Genomic DNA, 22,936 nt, shown 5'->3' with positions numbered 1-22,936 from the left:
ACACAACATCTTTGTTTGTATGTGGTGTTGAGGATCGAACCCGGGCTGCACGCATGCCAGGCAAGCATGCTACCACTTGAGCCACATCCCCAGCCCCTAAGGATTGTTTTGGCTATTCTGGGGCTCTTATTTTTCCAAATGAATTTCATGTTTGCTTTTTCTATTTCTATGAAGAACATCACTGGGATTTTTTTCAGTGTGTTATTTATTTGTTTAAAAAATCTTTTTAATTGACTTTTAAAAAACATCATAGGAATTTTAATAGGTATTCCATTAAATCTGTATAATGCTTTTGGCAATATGGCCATTTTGACAATGTTAATTCTGCCTATCTGCCACAGTCAGGCTGGGCACAAGATCACGAGCCACTAACAGCTTTGTAGATTCAAACAGCAATTCTTTTTTTTTTTTTTTTTTTCAAACAGCAATTCTTTATTCCCAAACTCACACCGGCCTCTACACATGTTCTGGGGAAATCCAAGTTCTGGGCAAAATTCACGTACTCCACCAGGCTTAGAATCCCAAATACTTTCTCAATCCCACGAGAACTCAACGGAACTCAAGGATCGGGCGTGCCTGAGGCAGCAGGATACGCCCTATTGGCAGGGTACACCTTAAACTTGGAACTGCCCTAAACCCAAGGACGGGATACTCCCTAAAACCTGATCAGCTCTAAACCTCCATCTGCCCTGGTCCTTGAGCAAGGTCACCTTACTAAAGCATACATGCAATGTCACAGCGAATGTCCAAGGCAAGTCCATTTCCACGAGTCCTTCCTCTAAGCAACATGGGGTACGCTGGCAAGGAAATTTCGATGCATCATTCCTACTTGGCAATGGCTCTCAGCACCTATCCAAGAGCATGGGAGATCTTTCCATCTTCTAAGTTCTTCTTTCTTTCTTTAGTTTTCTGCAGTGTTCATTGTAGAGGTAAAAGAAGTCTATTTTATGATGGTGTGTCTATCTAGATCTGTATCCAAGATGCAACCTCAGGATCCTTGATAAAGGTCATCCATGCTTGTTTGGTAGACTATGAGAGGGTTAGGAGATCTTTGGATTCTGATTCCAGTGTATGCTTAAAGTAACATTAGAAGGGGGAGGATGATGGAGACAAGAGGAGCTGTGGGTCTTCTGAAGCTCCTGGATTTGTGGTTTGGACCTCCACCAGGGGAGACAGTAGGGGCACGTGTAGAAGGATCTGCTTTCTTTTTTCAGAGGGGGGTGAGGGACTGGGGGTGGAACCCAGAGGCTCTGTACTACTCAGCTACATTCCCTGCCCCCCACCCCCTTTTAGAATATTGTTGAGATAGTCTTCCTAAATTGCTGAGGCTGGCCTTGAATTTGCCTCAGCCACTGGAGTTGCTGAGAGGATTTGCTTTCTTAAGAGACTTTTGCATTCTGGAGCCGGGCGGGCAGACAGGGCTTCTCACGAAGCAGGAGTGCTGCCGGGGCAGGGCCTCAGTTGCCACCTGCAGGAAATGCAGCGACTGCTCTGGCACTTGAAGGATTGGGAGCCTTGGGAGCACGAGAAGGGGAAAGATCACAGAGGCACCCTGAGAGAACTCTTTGAGCAGAGAAGGGAATGCCCAGGAATGAGAGCTGGGGGAAATTTTTTGGTGACTCTCCTTCAGACCCTGGACAGGTAGTAGTGTAAGACTGTAGACGGGGCTACCTCAGTTCCCTAGAAATAGGGCTGGAAACAAAGAGGAATGCAGCTGCTTTAGCCCAAGACAGAGAATGGACAGGGGAAATACATACGGAAGGGAAGGATGACAATATCATTCTGGCTGGTGCTTCACAACAGAATGCCCCAAATTTTGCACACTGCTGGACAGGGCTGACCACTAGGTCATACAGGATATCTTCGGATAGTCTGTGCAGAAAGACCATGCCTTAGAACAGTCCACCGAGGGAGAAGAAAGAGAATTTAATTAAGTCTGGTTCCTTTCTGCCTGTTCTTGTTGGTCAAAGTTTGCTTTGTATCTGGGTTTCTGTTGGCCTCTTCAGAAGCCAGCACCCACACCCCACAGGGAAGCCATTTATCCAAGTCTGGATAAATATCTTCTCTCTGCAGGAAAAGCCAGAGTCAGGGAGTGGGGTGATGGCTTGGCTGCACAGTGCGTCCAGGGGAGAGGGCCTGGCTTTCTGCGGCACATGCCATCTGGTAGGGCCGTGGAGGCTGGTGGGGATGCAGGCAGGCCCCAGGTGGCTGAGGTGGGGCACGAGGTAGGGGTTATGGAAACTGGTGAGGAAGAGAAACTGAGAGATAACTGAGGTGTGTCCTGCTGCTGCAGGTTTTTCCAGAAAATCCTGGTGGGGGTAGAAAGGGACATTGAAGGAAGGTGAAGCCTGTGGGAAGGAGCAGATTAAGGATAAGAGCAGCGCATGTGGGAAGATTGTTAATTTGTCCTCAGGCCAGGATATTCTAGGAATATTTTGATTTCAGATAAATGTCTAAAATGAAAACCCAGTTTACGCAAAAAAATTCTGAGTTTAAGTGCATGTTTTCAATAAGGGGCATTTGAGATCAGGGCAAGGAATTAATCAAGATATCAAGGCAATGAAGTGCAAGGTGTGTTTGGGGAATCTCAGTAAACACTTTTAAGTGAAGACACAAAATTCCAGCCAACCTTACATTTTGATTAAAGAATTAGAACTTTATCTGTTAGATAATAGGAGTAGTAAAATAAAATACTCCAATTAATAATATGAATATCCTCTCTAACACATTCTCTCTCTCTACACACATATATATATATATATATATATATATTTTCTCTTTCTTTCCTTCCTTCCTTCTTTCTTTCTTCTTGGTACTGCAGATCAAACCCAGGGGCACTTTACCATTGAGCTACATTCCCAGCCCTTAATTTTTGTTTTTTTTTTGAGAAAGGGTTTGGCTACGTTGCTTAAGGCTTCCCTAAATTGCTGAGAACTTGCAATTCTCCTGCTTCAGTTTCCCAACTTACTGGGATTACAGGTTTGGGATACCGTGCCTGGTTCGTGGCAATATACTCTGACCCTAGAGATTCAGGCAATGGGACATGAAGTTCAAGAAAGTGTTCTAGCTCTCAAAACTGTGATAGTTACAGGTGGACCCACAGGACGGAGGGAGGGAGGGATAAAGCTGGGCTTCCTAAGATGAAAGGCTGAGAAAGTGTCTGCGAACTTCGGAAACTGCACTCCTGCCAATCAGAGTCTGGATCCCACGGGGTTAAAGTGCACCGGCAAAGAGAGAATAGCAGCCATCTCCCTCGCCCTCCCACCCTCTCTGAAGGCATATACTTCCATTGGGGTCAGTAGACTGAAGCAAAACCAGCCATAAAAACCATCTCACTGAGTGAGGAGGCAGCTCAGGCTCCCGGCGACACACGCAGGACAGGATCTCTGGATGCCTGCAGCGGTGCATGGGTGCACAGAGGCAGCAGAGGCCGCCGCCCAGCTCCGCGCGCAACTGTGAAAGGGGCGGTCGGGCGCGAGTTGGGCGGGCCCACCTTCGCGCTACTGCGCAGGCTCCAGGGCTGCGGACGCCCCGCCTCCCGCGACGCCCCGCCCCGGCGCGAGGCAGGACGGGAAGGCCAAGATGGACGCGTCCATTTGAACGTCTCGCATGCCTGCCTGTCGTTAACAGTCTAGTACTGTCGTTGCCCGTTCTCCCTCCGGAATAGGGGAGGGAGAGGGGATGAGAAGCTGCGGCGTTCGAGGAGTCACCCCGACCGCTCTGCCGCTGCCCTCGGGCTTCCTCGGCCCCCGCGCCTCCGGGGAGGGGCCGGGGCTCGCCGCGCCTGACGCGTCCCGAGTCCTACAGGTGCGGGCCGCGCCGCCGCTAGCGGGTGGGTCGCGCGCCTTGACGTTCGCTTCCGCCCCGAGGGGCTCGCGCGGGGACCGCAGGGGTGGGACCCGGAGCGGGCCAAGGGGCTTCCCGCCCTAGGGTCGCGCTCTCTGGGGCGCGCCTGGTGCGGCGTCCGGGGTGCGGCCCGGGCCTTTGGACCGGGGCTCGGAGCCGGTGTGCGGAGGCTGAGGCGCTTAGCCTGCGGTTTCCACCACCCGGGAAAGGCCGGGCGCTCTGCGCTCTACGGAGACGCGGCTCCAGGTCCCCGCTCTGGATGGGGGTGTCCTTTTTTGGGCGGTAGTTTTTGCTCTAGTCGTCAGTGCTGACGTTTTGATTGACACCACATCAACTTACTTCTCTTACTGTAGCTGTTTATGTTGCCTAAATTGTTGACACATTTGTAAAGTAAACTTGCGTTACTGTAAAAAATATCAAATACGTCGCCCTAATCAGAACAAAAAGATACCATACTGTAAAAAATGAGGCCAATACAATACAAACAAGAATTCTGCAGTTTTCTCTCAGGTTCTAAGAGAATACATTTGAAAACTGCACGACTAAAGTTGGATAAAGTCCCGAGTTCTTTAATGTTGGTTCTTTTGTTGAGAAGATAGGAAGGCCAGCTGAAGTTTGAAATTCTTGTAAGTTTTATAAGATGCTTTTAAGGTTCTGTCCCACATCTAGTGTTCTCGATACTGGTTTTCTAGCACGTGGAGCAAAGAACTTGTGCCATATTTCATGCCATAATTATCTCAGGCATAACATTTATAGTGAAATAACTTTGTGGCTCTAGGGGAGCTGTATAGAAATTACAGAGGCTTTGAGGTGTTTGTGCAGCAATTCAAAGTGACGCCAAACAGACCTCAGGTGAGAATCTTAAGTCAAATTCGGTTAAACTCTGTTTTTCTTGAGTGCTGTTTCAGTCATGCTAAGGGCTGTTTGTAGTGCTGACATCAAGTATTTCGAGTTCTGCATTTGAGGGTTGCACAGCTTAAATGTTATGCCATGAAACCCATTTCTGTTGTGGATGTTGTCTCAGAGACAGAACTGGCACCGGTACTATAAAATATATTATACAGTGTTAAGATTTTACCCACTGTCACTCCACATGGAAGTGTTTGGGAAGTAAGAGTGGCATGTTTTCACCACAACTCCTCCATGTCTTTGTAGAAATAAACTGGTTTGATTCTAAAAGCTAACCAGATGTGTTTGAATCTATACAGAAATAATGTTGATATCTGGAACCCATGTCGAACTTCTATGAAGAAAGGGCAACAATGATTGCAGCCGGAGATTTGCAAGAATTTGTTCCTTTTGGTCGAGACCACTGCAAGCACCACCCTAATGCTTTGAACCTTCAGCTTCGCCAGCTGCAGCCGGCCTCTGAGCTGTGGTCTTCTGATGGTGCTGCTGGCTTGGTGGGATCTCTTCAGGAGGTTACAATCCACGAGAAACACAAGGTGCCATGAAGATTCTCAGTGTATTTTTGAAATGTTGAGTAATATAATCTTGAAATTTAAGGCTACCTCCATGCAGCTGAGAAAAGAGTAAGGTGCTACTTCCAGGGTAAATGCTAAGGTGTTGTAATTTCAGTCAATGCTAAAATAACAATGTACTAAATAATAGTGTCTTAACTGCTAGTTTTAGACATACTGTATAGCTTGTGATTTTATACTGAGAATCATTATTGTGATTATGCTTCTTTTTAAGCATTTCTGTTAATATGTGGAAACTAGATTTTGTGTTATTTGATGATTAAATGGTAGACATTAGAAATGGTCCCTGCAGGGCTGGGGATGTGGCTCAAGCGGTAGCGCGCTCGCCTGGAATGCGTACAGCCCGGGTTCGATCCTCAGCACCACATACCAACAAAGATGTTGTGTCCGCCGAGAACTAAAAAAAAAAAAAAAATAAATATTAAAAAATCTAAAAAAAAAAAAAAAAAAGAAATGGTCCCTGCAGTTAATCACTTACATGTTTCTTTTTTTAAAAAAAATATTTGTTTTAGTTGTAGTTGGACACAAAGCTTTATTTATTTATTCATCCATCTATCTATCTATCTATCTATCTATCTATTTATTTATTTAATGTGGTGCTGAGGATCGAACCCAGTGCCTCACACATGCTAGGTGAGTGCTCTATTGCTGAGCCACAACCCCAGAGGGAACTGTTTTATAAGAAGATATTTATAATCCCAGCTACTCAAGAGGCTGAGGCAGGAGGATTTTGAGTTCTAGAGCACCTTGGGCAACTTAGCAAATTCCTGTCTCACTCATAAAAAAGCAGAAAATAGAGGCGATTTCCCCCAGACCTGCTCTGTTGGCCTGGAGGGTCTCGCCAGGGAGCAAATCTCAATCAAGTCTTGTTCAGCAGCTTTAAAAACAAAAACAAACCCCCAAACAGATAGTACAGTAGTTCTTTAAAAAAGTTTTTTTTTTTTTTAAATGCAGTACTGAGGTTTGAACCCAAGGGTGCTTTACAATTGAGCTACATTCCCAGCCCTTCTTGTATTTTATTTTGAAATAGGGTCTTGTTAAATTGCTGAGGCTGACCTAGAACCTGTGATGCTTCTGCTTCAGTGTCCTGAGTCACTGGGATTACAGGCACCCTTTCTTTCTTCCACTTATTTATGGCTGGGACAAGGGAGGGAAGGTGAATGTTTGCAGCTGTGGAGCAGGAAGTTTGCACTGTGTGTGAACTCCCCAGTGATGCTCTATGCACCTTACTTGCCCTCTTCACATCCTGTGTACACCTAATCTGTCTATTTAGTCTCCCAAGGATATGATTTTCTTTTTTGATCTCTAGGGAAGCTTTAGTTTTTGCTTGTTTACTTTTGGGAGAATAATACAGGGGTATAATGTAAAACATATAATATAGAGAATTCTTGAGTGAATTTTTGTTTCTGAAAATCCTGTAAGATATATTACACCCTGTGTACTCTATCCTCTGTTCACTAGTGCACCAAACCTCTGAGAAGTTGGGCTGTATTGAGTTTAACTCCTCAGACAAATAAATCTTGCTCCAGGCTATTGAAAAAGCAAAAAGAGTGCTTGAACATGTCTTATATGTGTTGATTTTAAAGGAAAGCTGGCAGTTAAGGAAAGGCGTCAGTGAAATTGGAGATGAAGCGGACTATGATGAGGAACTCTATGTGGCAGGAAATATGGTGATTTGGAGCAAAGGAAGTAAAAGCCAGGCATTGGCTGTTTATAAAGCATTTACTGTTGACAGTCCTGTTCAGCAGGTGAGTTGATTTGAATTCTAACATTTGATTGAATATTTAATACATATGTTTTTTCAAAAAAGCTTTTGTTTCAAAATTTAACAGAAATGATAACAGTATGAAGTTCCCAGCAGCTGTGGGTACATTTTAACATGTAGTAAACATAATAGCAGGAAAATAAAAATTTCATTTTATGTATCCTCACCTTTTTGTACTCTATCCTTTGCCAGTGACAATGGCTCAGTATTATTCGTCAGTACTTCAATTTGTTATTGTCAACAAAAATCTGTTAAGGATAAGAAAATATTTTTAAATGCATTATTATAATTGATTGTAACATAAGGAATAAATAAAAATTGTGGCATTTATAGTAAAAGAAAAAAAAAAAAAGAAAACTAATTTACTACCACTGCAGTTTGCTTTTACATTTAACTCTTCTAAAAAAAATGGTGAATAAAGGGAAGGAATTAAGCATTTGCTGTGTCTTTTCAGGAAGACATGCAGTCTATCTCTAGTTGATGGAGAATTCTGGCAAGTACATGTAGAAAAAGTGATAGAATTAAAATATCACCATTTCATAACCTCCAGTGTAATAATTGGTTCAGCTAAGATTGTAGATGGTTGCTAACACTGTTGCATGAAAGGGTCATACATGACAGTAAGGTTGTCACCCTGTGGATTCCTTGCTAAATGGAAGGGAAGAAATGTACTTCTATTTTGGAGTTGTCTATTGATCTCCACTTCAACCACCTGATGGACTGGAGCATGGCTAACAACAGGAAGAGGGACATTGTGTGCCCTAGAGTAAGGTACGTGGTGTCATTCTCCAGGTGTTCTTCCCAACAGTATTTAACTGAATATTTAGTCCTAATTTCTAGTTTATAGACAGGTGAGGACTAGAGGATCACATTGTAAAGTAGCATGAGGCGAGTGTGTTGGTGGTACAGGTGAGGTAAGAATGTCTGAAGGTTGGTAATTTTTGAAGCTGGCTGAGGAAGATTCATTATCTTACTGTGTTTACTTGGTATATATTTGAAATTTTTCATAATAAAAAATTTAAAGAGAAAAACACCATGAAGAAACTAGCAGACAAAACCAGAATATAGAAGTGCCTGCATTCTGATCTTTTTAAGAAAGTCATTCTGTGAGAAAGAAAAATGGTGAGGACTATTCTAAATGAAGAGACTCAAGGAACATCACTAAATGCAGTGTTTTTGAATCCTGATAAATGAGCTCTGGTTGACTCCTAGATTTTTGAAGGGAGTGGGGAAATGGGAAAACTGAGAAGGGGCTGGATGTTAGATGATATTAGAGAATTTTTTCCTCCCTTAGGAGGGATGATAATTTTGTGGTTTTATAGGAGAACATCTTTATTTTTAGGAAGTCACAAGTAGTATTTAGGGACGAAGTATCATGATGTGTTTAAGTAGTCACCGACCTCCCTCTCAATCCCACGAGTACACAAATGTACATACATAGACAAATAGGGGAGAATGTTGGGTTAGGTGAAACATATTGACTGTATTATTTTAACTTTTCTTATTGAAAAGTTTTAGAATAAAAAATTAGGAGAAAAACTTAATCCATGTACAATTAGAATTAGAGATTGAGCCATTGCCCGGAGGCTTTGGCTGATATGAAGTTCCTCATTTATAAATACTGAAATCTTTGTGCTTTGACACTGCTATACCTTCCTCCTTCTATTAATTATTCTTGAGGAGCATTGTGCTCTATTTATTTGGAAGTACAGACTGAATTATTCCATAATTTGAGGGCAGATGTGAAAGCATCTATCCAGGAATGTTAAGTCACTGATCTTTTTTAAAGGTAAATTTTCTCCCATGTAACCCACAGAGTATAAATGTGAAAAGTGAATTTCAAAAAGTTTTTTTAGCTTCATTGTTCCCATCTTAATTTCTCCAAGGAACAGTTGCTTGTTTGCTGGGTTCCATGGAGGTATAGTTATCTCCTTTATCTTAAGTCTCTTTTATACTAATATCACTTCTAAGTGTAATCATAAGATTTGGAATTTCAGTCCTTTTGTTCTGGAAAATGTATTGTTAGTCTTCTTGCTAGTGCAGAGAGAGATAATTTTTTATTTGGTTAAGGAATATTAGCAGGTATGTGTGACTCATTCTGTTCTTTTTTTTTTTTTTTTTGGCGGTGCTGGGAATTGAACACAGACCTTGTGCAAGGGAGGCAAACACTCTACTAACTTAGCTGTATCCCCAGCCCTGTCCATTCTTTATTGGTCCTACTGGTGTTTAGTGTTACAGACATGGTGCTGGGTGCTGGGGCTACAAAGATGAATACAGTTTCTGCTTTTGAAAGGCTTGTAGCCTAGAAGGTGGGCTGATCAGCAAATAACTTAAGTGCTATAGCTATGGCTGTATAGTAACTGTATATCCACAGTGTGGTGAGAAATCAAAGCGTTGAGATCTGAAGGAGGGATTTTCAAAGAAGATGACATTTGAGTTGGAAATTGGTGAAAGAAGGGGATTCTAGGCAAAAAGAAATCTCAGCAAAAAGAATTACGGAAAACATAACTTAGGCTAAGTTCAAAAGTACACATGAGGGTATAGAGAGAGGCAGGTGGGTACTGGGTAGATTTAGGCTCGTATCAAATCAAAGAATTTGGATTTTAAGCTGTATGCAGAAGGGAGCTTGCAAGAGATTTTTAAATGGATTTTTAAAACCAACAAGGATTTTTAGACTAGTTTTGTAATCTTAAGAAAAGATGAGGGGGCTGAGGTTGTGGCTCAGTAGAGTGCTCGCCTAGCATTCACGAGATATTGGGTTCGATTCTTAGCACCAAATAAATGTAAAATAAAGATATTGTGTCCACCTAAAACTCAAAAATAAATAAATATTAAAAAAAATAGATGAGTTTGGTGGCAATATACAGGATTGACTAGAGAGTAGTGAGGCTGGTTAGGGTTATTATTTTGTGGTAGTTCTGTTGAAAGGGATTGGTGCCTTGAGGAAAGAGAAGATAGGTGACAAAGCTGAGGGAGTTAGAAAAAGGGCTGGTGAGCTCTTAGAGATCAAGGATAAAAGAGATGTTAATATGGTTACTTTTAGAGAGCAAGAAGCTAGGATTGAATGGAAGTTGAAGCTATAATAGGGGCAGTATTGATTTTGGACATTTGAGATTGAAGCGCAGTTCCAATGTGTATTTTATTTGTGAATTTTCATTTAATAAAAATGCTATTAAAAACTCCTACCATTTAAACAAAAAAAATCCAATTAAAAAATGGGCAAAAGGACTTAAATAGACGTTACTCTAAAGATGTACCATTGGCTAATAAGCACATCAGAATCTGTTAAGTATCACTGGTCACTAGGCAAAAAACAAACTACAAGTGTGAGATGCCACTTAACATATATTAGGTTGGGTGTGAGCAAAAATAATAATAAAAAGTATTATTGAGACTGAACAGAAATTGGAATCCTTGTGCATTACTGTTAGGAATGTTAAAAAGCTGCTGTGGAAAATGGCTTGTGATCTTTTTTCAAAAAGTTACATGCAGGATCACCCTATGATTCAACAGTTCCACTTCTAGGTGTCTACATGAAGAAAATAGGGACTGCAGCAGAGGCTTGCATCATTCACAGTGGCCAAAAGGCAAGCTTAACCCATGCAACCCCTGGATAGATGAATGGGTAAACAGAATGTGGCATATGCAACTGGGGGAATAGTACTCAAGTTTACAATGGTAAGAGAAACTGATGCATGCCACCACCCGGGTAAAGCTTGAAAACATTACACTCAATGAAATATACCAGACGCAAAGGGAAAATATTGGAAGGTTCACTTGTATGAGGTGCCAGTCATAGGCAGATCCATAGGCAGGGTGGAGCAGAGGCTGGGCAAGAGTAAGAAGGAGAGTATTTTGTTTAACAAGCAGTTTCTGATGTGGGTGAACAAAATTTATGGACGTGTGGTGGCGAGGTTGCGTCAGTTGTGGCTGTATTTAATGCCACTGAATTGTGTGGCTAAAATGGCAGATTTTATATTGTGTACATTTTAGCAAAGTTAAAAAACACAGACATGCCATTAAATAATTTCAGGGATTGCTGAGCATGCCAGTTAAAGTTTAATGGTTTTTCCTAGTTGATATTTTATACAGTGGTCCTTTAAGAAAGGAAGATGTGCTGGGTGTGGGGTGTGGTGGTACACACCTTAATCCCAGCTACTTGAGTGGCTGAGGCAGCAGGATCACAAAGTTTGAGGCCAGCCTGGACGACATAGTGAGATCCTGACTCAGAATAAACAAATTAAAAAGATCTGACTCTGGTAGAGTCCCGTGGGTACAATCCCCAGTTACACCCCCCACCCCGGCAAAAAATGTCTTAGTGTTTTCTAAATATTTTTTTCTAATGTGAGTCTAGAATCAGTTGGTAAATACCTTCAGCTTTGTATAGGATACAGGCTGTAATATAGCCTGAGCCGGGATTTGAATTTTTGCTGCAAGGCTTCTGTCTAGTAGATCTTTTGATTTTTGTCTTCTCTTTCCATAAAATTTAATTATAAACATGTTTTATCTTTCCTTATAATACTTATCATTAGTCGAAATTTTGTGTTTTCTTATGGTATATGTTTTGAGGTGAGGAGAGAGAAAGGTATTTGGTAGGTATTTTCATTATTATTTAGATGCCATTAGTTAATAGATTATTATTTAGATACACTTTTCTTAGGTAAGCATTTTGTTTTGATTTTAGGCATTGTGGTGTGACTTCATTATATCACAGGATAAGTCTGAAAAGACCTACAGTAAGTTTCTTTTTGAAATTTTATTTCTTATGATGATTCCAAATGTTTATCTCATTTTTTTTTCATTCAAAATGCATAGTCATAGTAATGGTTTAAGCTAAGCACTTTCATATTGTGCATAAGAATGTTTGTATCATCAGGTTGAACTCTTCAGCAGAACCCCCTCCAAAATGTTGTGTGCTTTCTTTTCAGGTAGACATGAAGTAGAGAAATGCATTTGTATATTGCAGAGCTCATGTATTAACATGCATAGCATAGAAGGGAAGGATTATATAGCTTCCTTACCATTTCAGGTAAACTTGAATGTTTTAGTTTTTTGTATGTTTTGTTGGAGAGCAGTCTTAAATTAATTGGTTTCAGAGATCTTTTATGTCTTATAATCAGGAATGCTATTTTTAGTCAAAATAATTTAAGTTTTAGTAGCTTTAATGGCTAACCATTTTTCTGTTCTTTGCATAAGAAATAAGTTAATGGAAGTGAATTATGAAGGTTTTTTGGAGAAGTTTTTGTCAGTTTAAATAATATTAAAAATACTATTTTGAGCCAGGCATGTTGGTGCATGCCTGTAATTGCAGCACTCGGGAGGCTGAGGCAGGAGGATCTCAAATCTGAGTCCAGCCTCAGCAACTTATCGAGCGCTAAGCAACTTAGTGAGATCCTGCCTTAAAACAAAAAATAAAATGGAGCTGGGGATGTGGCTCAATGGTCAAGTACCCCTGGGTTCAATCCCTGATACCAGAATGAAAGTTATCATTCTGCTTCTGTTAAATAAGGCAAGTGACAGACTGGTTTTTTCAAAACTGCTTATATTTTTAATGCCTAGTGCTGTGGTTAAAATTTTATCACATTGTCATTTTGATACTAGCCACCGGTAGGAATTTCACATTGAATTATTCCTTAGATTTGTTTTTATCCAAGAGTTGCTTGTTAGAATTACATTTTTTAAATTTTTATTTATTTATTTATTTATTTTTGAGAGAGAATTTTTTTTTTAAAGAGAGTGAGAGAGGAGAGAGAGTGAGAGAGAGAGAGAATTTTTAATATTTATTTTTTAGTTCTCGGCGGACACAACATCTTTGTTGGTATGTGGTGCTGAGGATCAAACCCGGGCCGCACGCATGCGAGGCGAGCGCGCTACCGCTTGAGCCACATCTCCAGCCCGAGAGAGAATTTTTTAATATTTGTTTTTTAGTTTTCGGCGGACACAACATCTTTGTTTGTATGTGGTGCTGAGGATCGAACCTGGGCCGCACGCATGCTAGGCGAGCGCGCTACCACTTGAGCCACATCCCCAGTCCAAGAATTACATTTAAAAAAAAATTATAGCTAGTGATCATATTATTTTGTAAAGTAATAATTGAAAGAAAATCCAATGTTCTGTCATGTTTCCTAAAGACATTTTTTAAAGAAAGGTTAGGTTCTCTTACTTGTGCCTTTTCCCACCATTTGCATGACAGGTTGCAAATGTTTGGCCCACAAAATATGGATTGTTGTTTGAACGAAGCAGCTCGTCACATGAGGTCCCTCCAGGTCCACCCAGGTATTCATTTGACTGAGTTCACACTTGGTTTTGAGGTAAAATTGCTAACCCCAAAGTTCTCTGAAGTCAGTATTGTACATTTAGCAGCTCTACTTACTTGGCACTTAATTATCTACAGCTCCACCCACCCCTGAAGTAAATTTGAATGAGCAGATATATTAATAATGAGTCTCAGTTCTTAGCTCTGCAGTTTTTTCCTTGTGTTACTGTGGGCAAATGATTAGAGCTTTCTAATCTTTAGTTTCCATGTCTACTACAGGAATACTGTCATTTACCTCTTGGATTTATGCACACTGACATAGGACCTAGTAGTGTGTATTAGGTGCCCAGTAAACGGTAGATGGTTATTCATGGTCTGCTGACTTTGTCTTTCTCTAAATGTTGTTCACGGAAGGGCAAGAACATATAGCACCTGCCATAGTGTGGGGCAAAAAGCAGACACTTGCTGAGTTTTAAGAAAATTGCTTACAGATTTTAATTTCTTTCTGTTCTGAAAGAAGAAAACCTTTTCCCCCTTTATTTTAAAGTCATATTTAACAAATGTGAACTTCTGTTTACTTGATGCTGTTTTACTGCTTCTTTTTTTCCCCCTAAGTACACCCATTTGTAAACAGGTGTAGAGGACTGAGTTTCTTTCTTGGCTGCTACAGTCACACAGCCACCAAGAAAGCTCAATGAAAAGATGGCTTTAAGTCTTTCACTCTCTGGGTTCTGTAGTGACTGCTGTTGGCCAGATGTTCCCTGAGTTATAGTGATTTCCCCTCTCTGTATGTGTAGAACTATTATTAGAAGAGAGATCTCTAGGAATGAAATAGAAAAAACGGAAAAATAGTAAAGTTTGGGTTGCCTTTTGAGACGGTAAATTTCTAGTTGCTTATGTAATCTGGAGAAGATATTCCTTTGCAAGGTAATTGCAAAATTTTTGCACAAACATACTCTTTTTGTGTTGATGATTAATTGTGTATTTGTTTATTGCTAGAGAACCATTACCTACTATGTTCAGCATGCTGCATCCCCTAGATGAAATAACTCCACTTGTTTGTAAATCTGGAAGTAAGTGTTTTTTTTATATTTTTTTACATAAAGACTCTCTTTTGACTTTAGGTGAGGGATGGAAATAAGCATGATACAAGAGTAACTTTTTCATTATAAAGGTATTTCATATTAACACAAACTTGAAGACCATGATACCAATTGTTTAGTAGCTATTTTAGTAAATATAAGGCATGCAAATCAAAGAACAGTACTGTTGTATTTATTAACCTATCTGGAGTTGACTCTGTTCCTTAATAATTAGTAAGTTAACAAATGATCCTTGCATGAACTGAAAATGTAGGGCCTTATGCCAGTACTGTGTGAATTTTAGGATTTCACTTTCCCTATTCAAAACAACAGTTTAGTGGGATTTAGAACTTTTTATACAGGTATTTCTAGATGCTATTCTATAAGTTTTAATAATAGGTAATCATAAATAATGAAGACTGAAAAATATGTTCTTTGACATTTTTAGTTTTAGGGCTTTATTCCAACGATATATTCTGAAATATCACTGGGGCTTTTATATTCTGTTTTACAGGTTGGCAAACTAGAGTGTATTGGCTAAATCTGGTCTGCAGATTGTTTTCATACTGCTTATAATATAAGAATAGTTTTTACTTTAAAAAAAATTTTCTGGTCCTGGGGATTGTACCCAGGGGCACTTTACCACTGAACTACATTCATTCCCAGCCTGTTTTATTTTTTATTTTGAGACAGCATCTTGCTGAGTTACTTAGGGCTTTGCTAAATTTCTGAAACTGATTTTGAACTTGTGATCCTCCTGCCTTAGCCTCCCCAGTTGCTGGGATTACAGGAGTTCAATACCTTGCTGGGCTAAGTTTTTACCTTTTTGAAGACAACTGTAAAAAAGATTTTGCAGTGCAATCAGTATGTGGGCCCAAAAGCCTAAACATTTTACTCTTTGGCCTTTTATAGAAGAAGTTTGTTGATTTTTTTTTTTTTTTTTATATTATACTCATAACAAGTTGCAGAGAACCTAAATAAACATGTTAGAATCTCTGACTGAATGATACATAGTCATTACTGATCCTGGTTTTGAATAATATTTAATGATCTTAGGAATGGCATGTGGGATATCATGAGTAGTAGGATTCAAAACTGTGAGTACAGTATGATTCTGATTTTATAAAAGCCTTGTGAGGTAGGTTAGCATAGTGGTGTGCATCTGTACTCCCAGCTACTTGGGAGTCTGAGGCAAGATGATCATTTGAGCCCAGGAGCTTGGGGCCAGCTTGGACAGTGTAGCAAGACCCCATCTCTTAAAACAACAACAACAAAATCAAGAAGAAAAACTCCCTAACATATTAATAGGATAGTGGTATTATTATGAATGACTTTTTATCATTTCTTTATAAAATAATTCATTTTTATAAAATAATTAAATTTTATTTTTTAATAGTTTAACTGAGAGGAAAGCATTTCAACATAAGCTGTTAAATAAGGATATGGAAACCAATCCATGGTATTAGAGACGTAAAAGCTGAACTTAGTAAGAAAACACTCATTTTTCATGTATAACCTGTAAGGCAGCAACAGTAGTACACTGTTCAGCACTGATTGATTAGTTATTATAGAGGACAGGTATATACAGAAGAAAGTGTGTGTATATATATATATATATATATATATATATATGTACAGTAAGAAGTGACACTGTGCAAATAGTTAATTTCAATTTAGAAATAAGTTTGTTGTTGAAGGAGTCTGGGACTCTTTATATCTAGCCAATGAATTTGATGGTGAGTCAGAAATCCTCAACATTTAGTTGTATGTATATAAGGGTGAAATTTGTAGCACTTCATCTTTGATGTATTTTTAAAGAAGTTGATGCCCATAGTAAGCTTATTAAAATTTCAGGGCTAATTACATAGTATTTAATGGGTTTTGTGCTTTAATTGGCTTAGTTTCTCCTACTTTTAGGAATTTTAAGAACTCAGTTCACAACTTCAGTTTTATCAAGCCCATTGTTCTACACTTGATTGCTTCTATTTTATTTTCATTTAGTTTTACATTTTATTTTGTTTTAGTTGTACCAGTCCTTTATTTGTTTTTTTGAGATACAGTCTTGCAAAGTTTCTAGGCTGACCTCAAGCTTATGATCCGGTAGCCTCAGCTTACCCAGTCAATAGCTGGTATTAATGGTGTGCACCCCTGTGCCCAGCTTAACTTTCGTTTCTATTTTATATTTAAGGTCTTTTTGGTTCATCACGGGTGCAATATGTTGTAGATCAGGCAATGAAAATTGTGTTCCTCAACATCAACCCCTCCATTGTCATGACCTATGATGCTGTTCACAATGTGCATTCTGTGTGGACTCTGCGGAGGGTCAAGCCAGAGGTAATGCCACTCTCATTAATAGGGAAGACAGATGACACTGAACGCCTTCACATGTTTGTGGCTGACACATTTGTGTCATAGATTGAGCTTTTTAGGAAAAACAGAGTTGGCCTGGGGCTATAGCTCAGTTGGTAGAGTGCTTGCCTCACATGAACAAGGCCCTGGATTCAATCCCCAGCACCACCAAAAAAAAAAAGAAGAAGAAGAAGAAGTTATGTCTTTAGTTAAACTTACATGTATCCTGCGTTCTCATAAGGAAGCTTCCTTTTTATTCTAATTATTGTCTCTTTTTTGCCCCTTTGTTTTGACTTAGGAAGAGAATGTTGTTTTAAAGTTCTCTGATCAGGGAGGAACCCCACAGAACGTGGCCAGTAGCAGCTCCCTTACAGCTCATCTCAGAAGCCTCTCCAAAGGCGATTCCCCTGTGGCTTCACCTTTCCAGAATTACTCCTCCATTCACAGCCAGAGCCGCTCGACCTCATCACCCAGTCTGCACTCCCGTTCACCTTCCATTTCCAATATGGCAGCCCTAAGGTGAACTGAGGGTCCCACAAAACAGATACCTCCTTTTCTAGTTTTGGAAGATTTTGAATTTCCCTTGACAAGTCTTGGATATTCTTAGGGGAAAATATCCACAATCCCTGTTGTGCTACCTTTACTTAGTCCCCTAAGTCTAATATGTCACTTTTCTTTGATGAGTCTTGGTTAGAAGCTGTTTATGCCATCATAAGATTATTTTGTTTCTACCACTATGTGGCAGCAGTTTAATGAATGTTAATTCTAAAAATACGGTGGTAGGTTTCTTTGGCTTTAATTTATATTAGTTCTTTTTTCTTTTGATTTTCATGTCTATCTCTCCATCTGGTGATATAGATATATGTGTGAGTATGTATATGTTTTTGCTCACATATATACATATACACATATCTATCTATTTTTGCTGGTATACATATCAGCAGTGAAGATTCTGGGACATAGTTTTGTTAGTATGCATATATGTATATCTGTCTATAGAGAACATAATTTAGACCTTTTTAAAAATATAAACGATTCATTTTCTGAGGAAGAAGTTGAATTTTTAGTTGTACAGGTATTTATTATTTTAACAGGAGTTCTAAATCTTTTTAGAATATGGAAATGTTAAAAAACATTTTTCTTTTCTCATTGAGGTTATGCCGGGAGTGACCATCTGTGGAGATTTGGGCAGTGTTATTAGATATGTACTACATGAGCCTGAATCACAATTTGACGCTCTCTGTTCTCTGTTTATTTGCAGCCGTGCTCACTCTCCTGCCTTAGGAGTGCACTCTTTTTCAGGGGTGCAAAGGTTCAACCTTTCAAGCCATAATCAATCTCCAAAGAGACACAGTATTTCTCATTCTCCTAATAGTAATCCTAATGGCTCCTTTCTCGCACCAGAAACAGAGCCAATTGTTCCTGAACTCTGCATTGATCATTTGTGGACAGAGCCAATTCCCAGTATAAGGTTTGGAATATGTAATTTTATATTCAAACAAAAGCATTGCTTTAAGTCTTGGAAAATTCTTGGCATCAGGTCTGGGGATCTATCTTGGTGGTGGAGGGCTGGTCTAGTGTGTACAAGGTCTTGCCTTCAATTCCCAGCACCTCCAAAAGAGGTGGGGTGGGAAATAGGCATTTTTCTTAAGGCTTCCTTTTTGTATGTAAAAGTTATTAACATGTAGATATTTAAGTTACGGCTGCCTAAGTTTCAATAGTTTATATAATGTTATTGAAGTGATCATAAAAATTTGGCCATATGCGAATTGTGTGCTAATTAATAGGCCAATAAGTTACTATTCCTAAATAATACAAACAAAACAAACAAACAAACAAGGTTACTGTCTCTGTCCTTGAAAGAGAGACAGAGAACTGAAGGGTGGTGGCACAGGAGGGACAGATACCCAGGCTGGTAGGGTTTTGGAAAGACGGATTGGCATTTCCTGGGCAGGTGAGCTCAGAACAGAAGTTGAGAAGTGAGCAAGGCATGTTCAGGGATTCACAGCTCCTCCCACCCTGATTTGTCCAGGGGAAGGGAAAGGGCTGGGAAAGAGGAGCTTGGGATGTTAATCTTTTCCTCATGCTCTTCCTCCCTGCTCTGTTCTTAGTTGCTCTCCTTATATCAAAGAAGACATTTGGCATTTGTTTTTTAGGGATTGGCTAGCTTCACTTAGCATAATCTGCTCTAATGCCATCCATTTCCCTGCAGATTCCATGATTTTGTCAGTTTTTAGTGCTGCATAATATTCTATTGTGTATAAATGCCACATTTTTTTTATCCATAACCCACTTGTATCAAATGTATGAAAGATGATATGTCATGAGCTTTGTAATGTTTTGAACAACCAATAAAAAAAAAAAAAAAAAAAAAAAAGAGGAGCTTGGGAGAAGGATTGCTTTCTCAGCTGTTCTTTTTGGTGAGAGCAGCAAGAAGCACTTTGTATGCTGTGACCCAGGGAGTGCATAGCAGTAAACGGGGAAGCTGTGGCTCGTGAGTGGTGGTGGCTGAGGCAGGAGAGGTGCATTGCGCTGTAAGGAGTGTGTGGAGGTGGTTCCTGCGGGCCTGGCGTGGCAGTTGCAGGGCTTCTTCAGCTCTGCAGTGTGTTGAGTGATCGTGTGGTGTGTGGCAGGTGGGCCTTTTCCTAAGCAGCGAGTCTTTTTTTTTTTTTTTTTTTTTTAAAGAGAGTGAGAGAGGAGAGAGAGAGAGAGAGAGAGAGAGAGAGAGAGAATTTTTTAATATTTACTTTTTAGTTCTCGGTGGACACAACATCTTTGTTGGTATGTGGTGCTGAGGATCGAACCCGGGCCGCACGCATGCCAGGCGAGCATGCTACCGCTTGAGCCACATCCCCAGCCCCAGCAGCGAGTCTTAAAGTCATTAGATTCTCACAGGGGCCTGTGACCTCCAAACAGTTAAAACCCAGAAGAGGGCTAAGGACTGAAGTCCTGGAAACTTAGGGTTTAGGGGCGAAAAGAAAGAAAGCAACTGCAGAGTGACACAGCAAGAGAGGTCAGATGGGAGCCGCAGCAGGGAACATCGTAGAACACACAGAAAGCCCACTTCAGGAGGAAAGGCATGCCAGGGTTAGGGTGCAGTGTGCCCTGAGAATGGAGCTTGAAGCTTGGAGTGCAGGTGCCTGGAGGGCAGTGAGTTCATGGGTGACCTTGCCCAGATATTTCAGTCTTGGAGGGTGGTGGGGGAAGCAGGGTAGAAAAAGTAAATGGGGGCTGAGAAAGCGAACCCAGGCATGTGGACTACTCCAGGGAGTTTGTATTTGGGGATGAGGCTACAGAGTGAGCTAGTGGGAGTCTGAAGGATTAAGGAGATTTTTGGCTTCTCTGAACTATGTTAAATAAAATTAATCTTTATGAAATTTTACCCCTAAATATCTTGGTGTTTATCCAAAAAATAAGAACATTTTCTAACCTAACTATAATACCGATTTTACATTCAACTAAATTAACAAGTCCTTTTATTTCATCTGATATTTAGTTTATCACCCTTTTTTGTTCTTTTTTGTGTTTTGGGAATCAGACTCAGGGTTTATATCCCCAGTCCTTAGTCCATCTTTTTTTTTTTTTTTTTTTTTTTTTGATACCAGGGACTGAACCTAGGGGCACTTAACCACTGAGCAACATCCCCAGCCCTTATTTTTTATTTTTGAAACAGGGTCTTTTAAAGTTGCTTAGGGCCTTGCTAAGTTGCTGAGGCTGGCTTTGAATTGGTGATCCTCCTGCCTCAGTCTCCTGAGTTGTTGGGATAACAGGTGTATGCCATCATGCCCAGCCATCCTTTGTTGGTTTTGTTCTGTTGGTAGTATTGGGGGATTAAATTCAGGGGTGCTCTTCCCCTGATTTATATCCTTAGCCTTTTAATTTTATTTTTAAAATTGATACAGGGCCTAAATTTGGTAAGTTTCACAGACTAGCTTCAAACTTTCTATCCTCCTGCCTCAGCCTCTTGAATAACTGGGATTTCAGGTGGCTATTGGTCCATTTTCTTTATTGCATGACTTTTATGTGAGAACCTAGGCCACTAGGACTATACTCAAAGCAGTTGATGGAGTGAGGGACCTGAAAGGGGCATAGGTGGAGAGATTAGATTTCTCCTTGGGAGAAGGAAATGTTGGTTGATCAGATATGTAGAGAGTGAAGTTTAATTCACATGAGTGTTTTTTGTCTTCAAGATTATTGCTTGATCCAAGTAGTTTGTAGATTTGTTTTTAGAATTTTTTCAAAGATTTTTTTTTAAGTTACCGAGGTAGATTTTTGGACCAGTGCTGATAGTCTATTAATGTGTCTGTTGCAGAGAGAAAAATTCACAGGCCTCAAAAGTGTTCATTACATCTGACCTGTGTGGACAGAAGTTCTTGTGTTTTTTAGTGGAGTCGCAGCTGCAGCTACGGTGAGTGCATGTGTTTCCCATTTTCCTGTGTAAATACTTTTAGGCTCTTTTTCCCTTATTTCCTTACTCTCTCTCTCTCTTTTTTTTTTTTTTGGTTCTGGGGATTAAACTCAGGGCCTTGATTCTGCACAGCAAGCACTTTATCTCTGAGCTGTATCATCAGCCCCTTGTTTACCTTTTCTTTCTTTTTAAAAAATTTTTTAGTTGTAGATGGACACAGTATTTTTATTTATTTATTTTTATATAGTGCTGAAGATCGAACCTAGGATCTCATACCTGTGAGGCAAGTGCCCTACCACTAAGCTACAGCCCCAGCTCTTACTTTTTTCTTAAGTATTATTTATATATCATAAAATTAACATGTTTTAAGTATACAATTAAATAAATGTTAGTATATTTACAGTTATGCAATCATCACCACAATCTCTTTTTAAACATTTCTATCACCATAAAAAGATTCCCTTAAAATGAAATAAAAAATAGAGATTTAAAAAAAACAAAAAAACCCAAGGGGCTTGGGTTGTAGCTCAGTGGTAGAGTGGTTGCCTTGTAGGTTGAGGCCCTGGGTTTCATCCTCAGCACTACATTATAAAAAAAATAAAGATATTGTGTCCATCTACAACTAAAAAAATATTTAAACAAGCAACAAAAAAACCCAAAGCACAATTCCCTTGTGCCTGTTTGTGGACCATCTTATTTCCATTCCAGATCTCATGCACTCACTCTGTGGGTTTTCTGCCTTTATAACATAGATCAGTCTTTTCTGGACATTTTATGTAAGTAGAATTACACAAGCACGCGTGTTGTTTTGTGTTCAGTTTTTTCACTTTGTACCACATCTTTTGAATCCTCCATGTTGCAACTCTTACAACTACTTCATTCCTTTTCCCTTAGTAGTCTCCCGTGCAGATGTATCATAGGGGCGTCATCTGTTCACCATGGATATGTGGTTTGTTTCCACTTTTTGGCCACTGTGAATTATGGCACTCAGAATCTTCTGTCTTTGTGAGGACATATGATTTCATTGTTTTTGGGTAGCTACCTAGAATTATTGGGTTGAATGGTAAATTCTTGTTTGACTTTTAAAAACTTACCAAGTTATTTCAGAATAGGCTGCAGCATTTTACATTCCCACCAGCAGCACTTGAAGGTTCATATCTCTTTTCTTGGAGCACACTGGGATGGTCAATGTCTTTGTTTGCAGCCATTCTAGTGGATGTGACGTGGCTGAATTTGCATTTCCCTAATGCCTTCTGACGGTGTGTATCTTCTTGTGTGGTTATGAGCCACTCATTTATCTTCTTGAATGAAATATCTATTCAGATCTTTCGCCCATTTATTTGTATTTTCATCTTGAAATAATTATTAGTCTCAGGAAATTCCAAAATAGTAGAGAGGTCCTATGTACCGTACACTTTCTCCCCGCAGAGGTAGCATGCTACTTGACTATATTACATGAACAAAACCAAGAAACTGGTGTCAGTAGGATGCACACCCCTCTTTAGGACTTCATTAGTCGTATAGAGAACTCATTTGTGTATGTATGTGTTTATGATTCCATGCAGTTTTCTCAGGTGAGGGTTTGTGGTACTGTTCCCACAATCACAATAAAAAATGCCTTTATTACCCTATGAATCCCTTTATGCCGCCCTTAGTAGTTATGCCTGAGTCCCCACCCTTCATCTCACTCTCCAAGTTGCCACTAATAACTGCAGACTTGTTCTCCATGGATAGTTTTGCCATTTGGGA

The 22,936-nt window shown here is 39.9% G+C and overlaps 1 protein-coding gene across 2 annotated transcripts in view; it reads left to right on the top strand.

Annotated features, from left to right (window-relative positions):
- Nucleotides 1–3,538: 3,538 nt before the first annotated feature.
- The window catches only part of ANAPC1 (anaphase promoting complex subunit 1), an 85,627-nt gene continuing 66,229 nt past the window's right edge, over nucleotides 3,539–22,936 (top strand). Inside the window, exons 1-11 of one of the 2 annotated variants that reach the window (XM_081265012.1) lie at nucleotides 3,539–3,832; nucleotides 5,055–5,291; nucleotides 6,914–7,075; nucleotides 11,777–11,828; nucleotides 12,021–12,121; nucleotides 13,286–13,368; nucleotides 14,348–14,421; nucleotides 16,619–16,764; nucleotides 17,078–17,298; nucleotides 18,041–18,250; nucleotides 21,092–21,187. In XM_081265012.1, the coding sequence (XP_081121138.1) occupies nucleotides 5,079–5,291; nucleotides 6,914–7,075; nucleotides 11,777–11,828; nucleotides 12,021–12,121; nucleotides 13,286–13,368; nucleotides 14,348–14,421; nucleotides 16,619–16,764; nucleotides 17,078–17,298; nucleotides 18,041–18,250; nucleotides 21,092–21,187 (1,358 nt within the window). In that variant the 5' untranslated portion in view covers nucleotides 3,539–3,832; nucleotides 5,055–5,078. The remainder of the gene's footprint in view (nucleotides 3,833–5,054; nucleotides 5,292–6,913; nucleotides 7,076–11,776; nucleotides 11,829–12,020; nucleotides 12,122–13,285; nucleotides 13,369–14,347; nucleotides 14,422–16,618; nucleotides 16,765–17,077; nucleotides 17,299–18,040; nucleotides 18,251–21,091; nucleotides 21,188–22,936) is intronic. The other variant, XM_081265011.1, reaches the window with a different exon arrangement.

The sequence above is a fragment of the Spermophilus citellus genome, assembly GCF_964194105.1.
Source record: "Spermophilus citellus genome assembly, chromosome: 13".
NCBI classification, from domain to species: Eukaryota; Metazoa; Chordata; class Mammalia; order Rodentia; family Sciuridae; genus Spermophilus; species Spermophilus citellus.
This window is presented reverse-complemented; position numbering and strand designations above follow the sequence as displayed.